The sequence below is a fragment of the Phaseolus vulgaris genome, chromosome 5 (assembly GCF_000499845.2).
Source record: "Phaseolus vulgaris cultivar G19833 chromosome 5, P. vulgaris v2.0, whole genome shotgun sequence".
Taxonomy (NCBI): Eukaryota; Viridiplantae; Streptophyta; class Magnoliopsida; order Fabales; family Fabaceae; genus Phaseolus; species Phaseolus vulgaris.
The window spans coordinates 39,477,432-39,486,460 of NC_023755.2; the positions used below are offsets into that span (position 1 = coordinate 39,477,432).

At 38.3% G+C, this 9,029-nt stretch overlaps 2 protein-coding genes across 2 annotated transcripts; one reads left to right on the forward strand and one right to left on the reverse strand.

Annotated features, from left to right (window-relative positions):
• Nucleotides 1-427: 427 nt before the first annotated feature.
• On the forward strand, nt 428-5,297 carry LOC137835939 (kinesin-like protein KIN-13B). The gene is made up of 12 exons (XM_068644696.1): nt 428-905; nt 1,033-1,257; nt 1,552-1,743; nt 2,005-2,106; nt 2,393-2,470; nt 2,562-2,643; nt 2,855-3,014; nt 3,084-3,386; nt 3,629-3,847; nt 3,991-4,336; nt 4,422-4,487; nt 4,822-5,297. Exons 1-12 carry the CDS (start codon nt 738-740, stop codon nt 5,002-5,004), a joined length of 2,124 nt encoding a protein of 707 aa, XP_068500797.1. The 5' UTR covers nt 428-737; the 3' UTR covers nt 5,005-5,297.
• A 1,993-nt stretch (nt 5,298-7,290) lies between these two features.
• Nucleotides 7,291-8,361, reverse strand: LOC137835928 (uncharacterized). Its single transcript, XM_068644685.1, has one exon. The coding sequence runs from the start codon at nt 8,157-8,159 to the stop codon at nt 7,533-7,535; it is 627 nt and encodes a 208-aa protein (XP_068500786.1). The 5' UTR covers nt 8,160-8,361; the 3' UTR covers nt 7,291-7,532.
• Between the last annotated feature and the right edge of the window lie 668 nt (nt 8,362-9,029).

Genomic DNA, 9,029 nt, shown 5'->3' on the forward strand with positions numbered 1-9,029 from the left:
GAAAAATTAATGGATAACATATATTTTTTTTCTAATGTTTTTTTATTAGATGTGTGATGAAAATGACTAAATTGGGAAATTTGAAAAACTTAAATAACAAAAACATAACATTAGCACATTGGCTTGTGAGCCTTCACGGGCTTGACTATGGCGAGCCCAATGAATCCAAGAACAATCATGGAGTTGATGAGTTCTAGTGCATTCCCTTCACTTGAGGGAACATTTTGCTAAATAAGTTAAAAATTAAATTAAAAAACAGTGAAAAAACAAAGAGGCACGGTGGCGCGCCGCAAATTGTTACGGTGCGTTGCCATGAACAAGGAAACCCGACCCGTAATGGACGCCACGTGGCAGAGGGTTTTAAAAGCATGCACGCAGAAGACCACAAGTTTTGAATATAAAGCCAAGCGCGCAACGATAAATAGACACAAAACAGAGGCCGTCCCCACCCATGTGGGACGGGACAAGTTCAAAAAACCACGGGACCTACCCTACCCTAACCCCCAACGCTACGACGTCGTTTGACTGACTCGCACGTGCCAGACACCGTGTCCGTTCAAAAAATTTCAAAGGCTCCCTTCCTTGGTTTCTCTACAACAACACTTTGTCGCTTCAATCGTATCTTTTCGTTCCTTCCTATATCTTCGGTTTCACTCCACTCCACTTCACTGTCGTTGTATGATACCCGATCACCTCCCTCGCACCCTTCCTTTCCGATCTCATCGTCGCCAAGGAAGATGAACGGTCCTGGGAGACAGGGGCTGAGATCTGGTGCGGCCGGTGTGCACCACCAGCGCCAGTACTCCGATAATTTCCTCGATGGCTCCTCCAACGGCAACAGGTGGCTCCAATCTGCTGGCCTCCAACACCTTCAATCCTCCACCAATCAACTTCCGCCGCTTCAGGTGATCTCATTCTCTGCTCTCTCTCTCTCTCTTTTCCCCTTCCGCTATCGATCTTCTCTTCTACCTTTGTGCTTGCGCGTTTTGCTCCGATTTCATGAGATTTGTCTTGTCCTTGGAATGCACGCAGGACTATAACTTGTACGGCGGTGGCGGCGCAGCGCAGGGAGGAAGAATGTACCGGAATGCGCAGAGGAGCTTTAACGGTGGAACTGAGTATTATGTGGAGCCTTCCACTCCTCCCGGTGGTTACCGCGCTTCGATGCAGAAAAAGAACGGCGATGATTTGTCGGGTGATTTCAGTCCCGGCTTGTTGGATCTGCATTCGTTCGATACCGAGCTTCTTCCTCCTGAGGTTGTTACTGTCAACAGCGGATGAACTTTCATTTGATTTCTGTGCTTTGTTCTTCTAAAGTTGTCATTCATCTTGTGTTTAACGGTCACATTGCACCCTTTTGAAATGTTACGGCTATAAAAGATTTTTATTTCGTTGACTCTCTAAAGCTTGAAAGTGTTTGTTTATACTATGCAAAATTTGTGTTGATGTTGTGGGATATTGCATTCTTAAGTTGATCATATGATGCAAATTGAAAGTAGAAGCACACGAAAAGGTAGCTTAAACTTGATTATAATTTGTCTCTTCTTCTAGATGCCAGCCTCCAATGCATATGATGCAAACACCCTGTATCAACCTGGTCGAGGGAGAAGTTTTGATGACTCTGAACCTTACATGTTGAGCAAACAAACTGGTAGAGCTCGAGCTCCTGAAAATGAAAACATATTGAAGAGTTTTCCTGCAGAGAAAGAGAAATCTAATCCAGTAGCAAAGATTAAAGTTGTGGTATGTTCTTTTGCATATCTAAATTCACCAGTCATGTTTCATTTTTATTTAAAATGTTTTTGTACTGTCTGTTTGATTGTAATTTGGACATTTTTTTTCTTTAAAACTGCTCTGACACAATTCCAACTTTGTTTACATTGAACATAATATAATTCATTGAATTATCTGGCAATGAATACTACTAAATTTTTTTCAATTGTAAGGAAAAGAACACAGCTTTTAATTTTCTTCTAATATCTGCATGTTATTTTTTTAATGCAGGTTCGTAAAAGACCAATGAATAAGAAAGAATTAGCAAAAAATGAGGAAGACATTATAGAAACATATTCCAATTCTTTAACAGTGCACGAGACTAAACTGAAGGTGAGTTCAAGAGTCAACATTGATCAATGATTCCAATGTCCACTGCAGTATACTCGTCCTTGTTGCTGAAAATGATAACTTATGTACTAAGAAATCTAGTGTTACACTGGCTATGTAACTGATATTTCTATATTTTTTTTGTTGTGAATATATAAAACAAAAAATACAGGTAGGACGTGGATTGTAACTGTCTGTCTGTTTGTTTTAAATATAACGTACTCTTTCTGGATATTGTACTCTAATAGATGTTCTATGTTTACACATTTTAAAATTATATGCTTTACAGGTGGACTTAACTCGGTATGTAGAAAAGCATGAATTTGTTTTTGATGCTGTTTTGAATGAAGAGGTTACAAATGATGAGGTAACTATTGTGTACATAAACTTTCAGTTGAAAGGAATGATTGACAACATGTTTTATATCCTTATGTAACTTTGTTTAAATTCTTTTTCAGGTGTATCGTGAAACAGTAGAGCCTATAGTTCCAATAATCTTTGAACGCACTAAGGCAACATGCTTTGCATATGGACAAACAGGTGATAACACACCCTCTGAATTTTTTATTTCTGCCGGAAGACAAATGTGGATTTTATGTTAAGTTGTAAATTGATATTTCCACATCTCTTTGGGACTTCCATGTTTTAAGGCTTAGTTGTTGACCAAAAATCATCGAAGTTTAGGCCGACAATTTAACCTCAAAGATTTGTACTATGAGTGGGCTTCTAAATACGATTTCTGTTCTTCTAGGAAGTGGAAAAACTTTCACTATGAAGCCACTGCCACTTAAAGCATCAAGGGACATCCTTAGATTGATGCATCATACTTACAGAAACCAGGGATTTCAATTGTTTGTGAGCTTCTTTGAAATATATGGTGGCAAACTTTTTGATCTTCTTAATGATAGAAAGTAAGTCAATATCTTCTGTTTTGTACCTGTAATCTTGTGTTCTCGAGATTTAAAGTTGTACTTATGCAGAAAACTTTGCATGAGGGAGGATGGTAAGCAGCAAGTTTGCATTGTGGGTTTACAAGAATACCGAGTCTCAGATGTGGAGAACATCAAAGAACTGATTGAGAAAGGAAATTCCACAAGAAGTACAGGCACTACAGGTGCAAATGAGGAATCATCACGATCACATGCAATACTTCAACTTGCTATCAAGAGGTCAGTTGATGGAAATGAATCCAAACCTCCCCGTTTGGTTGGCAAGCTCTCCTTCATAGATCTTGCTGGTAGCGAACGTGGAGCGGATACCACAGATAATGACAAACAGACAAGGTATGATTAAGCTTGAGTTATGTGAGATGGATTTATCATGTTACTTATCCAAGTTTAAATAGTACTTATATCTGAGAAAATTAAGAAATATAAATTAAGATTAATTCCAAATTTGGGTATACATTATTATTGAAGATGTCTCAGAAATGGATTCTATAATGAATTATTTGCATCCCTCTAACATTCTCACATTAGTCTAATGTATTTTTGTTGCGTCATGTGTTTACAACCATATGATTCAGAATAGAAGGTGCTGAAATCAACAAGAGCTTACTTGCCCTAAAGGAATGCATAAGAGCTCTTGATAATGACCAAGGACACATCCCTTTCAGAGGCAGTAAACTGACTGAAGTTTTGAGGGATTCATTTGTTGGCAACTCCCGCACCGTTATGATTTCATGCATATCACCAAGCACTGGTTCTTGCGAACATACTCTGAATACATTAAGATATGCTGACAGGTAACATGAATTTTCTGATAGGTGTAGTTCTGTATTATCACTCTTTCAAACCACCCGCATCACACCTCAGACAAATACAACCCACCCACCCACTTATGTGCTAACAAGGTAAATAAAAATAATATTTTTCTGTTACAAACCAGGGTGAAAAGCTTGTCTAAAGGGAACAATACAAAGAAAGATGCTATATCAACAAATTTCAACCTTAAAGAATCAACCACGGTTCCGTTATCTTCCATTACTGGATCAGCCTATGAGGATCGCACAACAGATGGATGGCCAGATGAAAATGAAGGGGATGATTTTAGTCCCCCTGAAGAGTATTACGAGCAGGTGAAACCATCTTCGAAGAAAAATGGAAAGATGGAGTCATATGCTACAACTGATGACAAATTGAAGAAACCCAGTGGTCTGATGAAGTGGAAGGACCTCCCAAAAGTTGAGCCTCAAACCACACGCGCTGAGGATGATTTAAATGCCCTCTTACAGGTAAGTTAAGTTGTTGGCTACTGCCGTAACAATTATATTAAAAATTTCAATGCTGATCTTTCTTTAATGCGTGTCTTTAATTCAGGAAGAAGAGGACCTAGTAAATGCTCACCGGACACAAGTAGAGGAGACCATGAATATTGTTAGAGAGGTATTAAATGGTGTTTTTGTTGCATCTTTTCATTTATTGGGCGATGTGTCTCAAGATTATTGAATACGACTATTGTAGTGAGTACTTAAAAAGAGATTTTTTTTATGAATATCATATCATAATCAAGAATTATGTGCATGTTTTCATCAAGAACATTGATATATATATATATATATATATATACACCAAACTTAAAATTTATTGAATCGCTTACCGAATACTGGCCGTGGTTTCAGTGTTATTTATTCTAGGAATAATGATATAAATAGGTCCTAGAATGGAGAAATATGAATTCCATTTCTCATTCGTATTTTTATCTGCGCTTGGCATGCAGGAGATGAACCTCTTGGTTGAAGCAGATCAACCAGGGAATCAACTGGATGATTATGTAACAAGACTAAATGCCATTCTTTCTCAGAAGGCTGCTGGCATCCTGCAGCTGCAAACCCGTTTAGCCCATTTTCAGAAACGTTTAAAGGAGCACAATGTTTTGGTTTCATCTACTACCGGTTACTGATATAATTAACAGACTCCCTTGTTAGAATGTTTTATTTCGGTGATCGGAATCATGCATTTCTGTGATTCAGGTGGAGATTATGTGAGTTCGACGTGACCCTCTTACTCGTTGATTCATCATTGTTTTTCCTATTCTCCTCAGGATCAGAAACTGGGGTTTGGAGTCTTCATTTTTCTCTTTACTAAGAATGTAGACTTGTATTGGTTTTACATGCCTCTATCAAGGCAATGTATCTGTGTATAAAGCTCTCATTCCTGTCAGAAATATAATATAAGACCATTTATTTGTTTTCATTTATTACTACAAGGGTTTCTGCGGCCAAGTACTGCATCTGCCCCCGCCCCCATTTTTAATAAAAATAGTTCAATTTTTTACACAGAGTAGGATAAAATCTACAAAGCAATTTCAGTTTTTATGAATATTTTATCTAATTACAAATTGGTTCTGATTGATAGATGGAGTATTAATATTTTTCTCGATGACTAATTTTGTAGTCTCACATTGGACACATTGAATAAGAATGTGAGATCGATCATAAGTGAATTCATAAATGTTATCTTAATCCCTCATATATGAGAGATTTATCTATGATTTATTCGTACTGAATTTCTCCCGTCCTTCTCTGAAAGAACATTACACCCAAAATTCATGGTTGTCATGAAAGGAATGATGTAATAAATACAGTACAGTTGAAGAATTAATGTGGCAGACATTATGGAACAAAACAATGGAAAAAAGTGGCAAAAATCTATAGATGACCGTAAAGAAGATCGTGACCTATATATTATGTAGATACTTATTAATAGGACTGGTCCTAACTTTAATAAGTTGTCCCCAAACTTTCAAAAGAGTATGGTTAGGCTTTATTTTTTCAATTTAGTTTATGTTCCTGCTAGGGAGATGGGACCTAGAGAACTATTGAAGTCTTCTTCTCCTTCCTTCGGTCGGTCAAGTGACTGGGTAGTGAACTTGGGTTCTCTTCGCCCTCCTTCTTCTCCTTCGGCCCTCGGCCTCGGCTGAACACCGATGGGGGGTACCTGCGAAGGCACTCCGACGCTCAAGTCAGTAAAGCGGGTGGTCAGCTCTCAGAGTGATAAATGACATACCTTACTCCTTGGGATGCGTACTATTTATATTATTCTAGTGGGCCTACCTTGTTGGGCCCATTTATCGAGGTGGACACCTCTTAGGTTTGCATTACCTAATTCTTAATGATAGATTAGCTTCACTGATCTTGGTTTGAGCGTTAACTGTAATAGGGGTCGGCCATCGGCCAAATCATCATGGCATGGGTCGGCCATCGGCCATGTTCCAGTGGTCTCGGTCGTCTCGGCCAAGTCTTCTAAGGTCTCGGCCTCTCAGTCGTCTCGGCCTCTCGGCCAAGTCTTCTAAGGTCTCGGCCCCTCGGCCTCTCGGCCAAGTCTTCTAAGGTCTCGGCCTCTCGGCCAAGTCTTCTAAGGTCTCGGCCTCTCGGCCAAGTCTTCTCAGGCCTCGGCATCTCGGCCAAGTCTTCTCAGGCCTCGGCATCTCGGCCATACCGGTACAGTTTAGTTTTGAAATTTGAAACATGCCTGGTTGTCTTTTAACCAATAGATTAATGATATCTTCTCAACAGTTTAACATTTAAAAAAATATATATTTTATTATAATATCATATTTTATTTTAAAAATAGTTGTTGAATAGAATGTAGAAACTTTATTCTAAACAATTCTACTCTAAAACAAATGAAATTTATTTCAAGTGAAAATAATATGAACCACCCGGTTGAAGATTTTTTTCATAAAAGTGGGTTGAAGAATTAGAAGTTAAAAATATAAAAAAAAAATGAAATATTTTTAATACTATGAATACACTTTTATTGAAGCTAAAGAGTACGAAATATTTCTTGACAAATCAGTACAAATTGAATGGGAAACTGCTCATACTCATGCATCCCTTGATCATTAGAAAAACAATAGTCAATTTTGATGGAAACAGCTTCAAATAATTCGTGTATGTAAATCGTAATTTATCTGCCATTCCTTTCATTCAATCTTGCTATCCCTCGCCTAACTTTAGAAATGAAAGGGGAAAAGGGTTCAAAGAATCTTATAATAAAATGACATCTTTTCGATGTGAAACGAAAATTTTGAAACCAGACATGTTCTAAAATTCTTTCTTTCCCTCGCATTCTATCTTATTCAATAAAGACAAAATTTGAAATTCTACAAAGATGACACATCTCTTTGAGAAAAGAGACTGTATTCCTAGAAAGTTTTAAAATTGGGAAATTTGACAAACTGGGCTAGAAATTCTCACCAAATAATTCATTTCTATAGTGTACAAAATAGATTCAATGGAAGATTGAAATGAGCAGAAAGTAAAAAAGAAAAGGACAAGTATAAATAGTGGGAATTCACACCAAACAAATTCAAATAGCTCTAAGCACACTGGGAGAAGGAAAATCAAAGACACAACAAAATGGTAAAAAACAAAAGAGTTTTCATATACAATACACCATTCTCTGCGTAAAGATGAACGAACTTATCTACAACCTGATTGAGCCAAGTCTTCCCTTTGACTTGGAGCGTTTGACGGCGGTGACAGAGGACTCTTGAACTGAGAATTCAGTGTGCATGTCGGTGAAGAACTTGTCCACAATATCCAAATAAACAGGACTTGTAAGGCGTGAGTAGTAGTGAAGTGCCTCTTCTATGTCCAGCACGTGCTCAACATCACCCGTATCCATCATCTCTAATTCCTTCATCTTCTGCGCCAACTCATTACCTCCCTCCTTCATCTTCAACCATTCCTTCTTTTCCAATTCACAGCTCCCTCTGCTTTTCTTCTCTTCCACTTCTCCATCTTCACCAGAACTCTGTTTCCTGAGGGTTTCAGTGTTTGCAGCATCTTCCATTCGCTCTCTCGACCTGCTCATGCTGTTGCTGTCGGCACCCCTCTTTACTCTGTTCAGATCAGATTGCAGAATGTCATAAAACTCATTGTAGAATTGATCACTTGTGTAGGTTCTGGCATTGCAACTGCGACCGAGGAATGGATTGAAGGAGAGAGATCTGGGTAGTTTTTGGTACCCTCCAAAGATTGCAGACTTGAAGCTACGGAGGGTCTTGTGGAGTACAACCTTGGTCTTGCGAAAGGTTTCTCTGAGCAGCATTCTCTAAAAGTGTTCTAGAGCAGAGGCAGTGTTACTCTGCTCTGGCTCTCGTGTGTTCTACAATTTTGTCCTACTTATGTTGGTATATAAAGAGATTTGGTGCAGATGGTAACTATTTGCAAAGTTTACCAAAAGAGAAATACAATTGTACTCCAAAGGGCTGTGTTTTCTTTTGTGTAGGTTTCTCTACCTTCTTTTGTCTACAGCATCCCATGCTCTCTGTCACTTTCAAACCTTCTCTCTCTCACCCCACACATGAAAGATTAAATATGGTGGCTATGTCATAATCTGAGGTCTCTAGTGCTCTTCTTCCCCTTTGGGTTAAAGATAATTGAAGAAAAAGTGCAGTTTTGGGGACTTTGGTATCTAAATTGTCACAAATATATTATGTTGATTTTGACTTCATGCTGTTTAAAGTGTGGTGCCATTGATTAAGATGCAAAGCTAAAGGTGGTGGGTGGCTAAAAGATTAAAACAACAACAGCGTATCAAATTCGTATAGCCAAATTTGAATGGAACCTTAGACCCCTAAATCAAATAGTCCTTCAATGATTCTTCAAGTGGTTAACTTTAAGCATTCATATTTATGTCCCAAATAGACACTAATGTCTTTTGTCATACATATGTTATGTTGATATCCAATATGTGTGTCCGGTGTTATGTTGATATCCGATATGTGTGTCCGGATCGGATCTGTTGTAACTAACAGCAATTACTTAATACACAATCAGGTACTGTTTTTAACAAAAAAGTTGAGTATGGGTGACTGAGAAGAATTAGTGGTACTCTTGCTCATACGTCCCTAGCTAGGGCTTGGGAAGGAGAAAAGCTGGTTTATTTGTAAGAAAAACATGCATGGTCCCCTCTCTA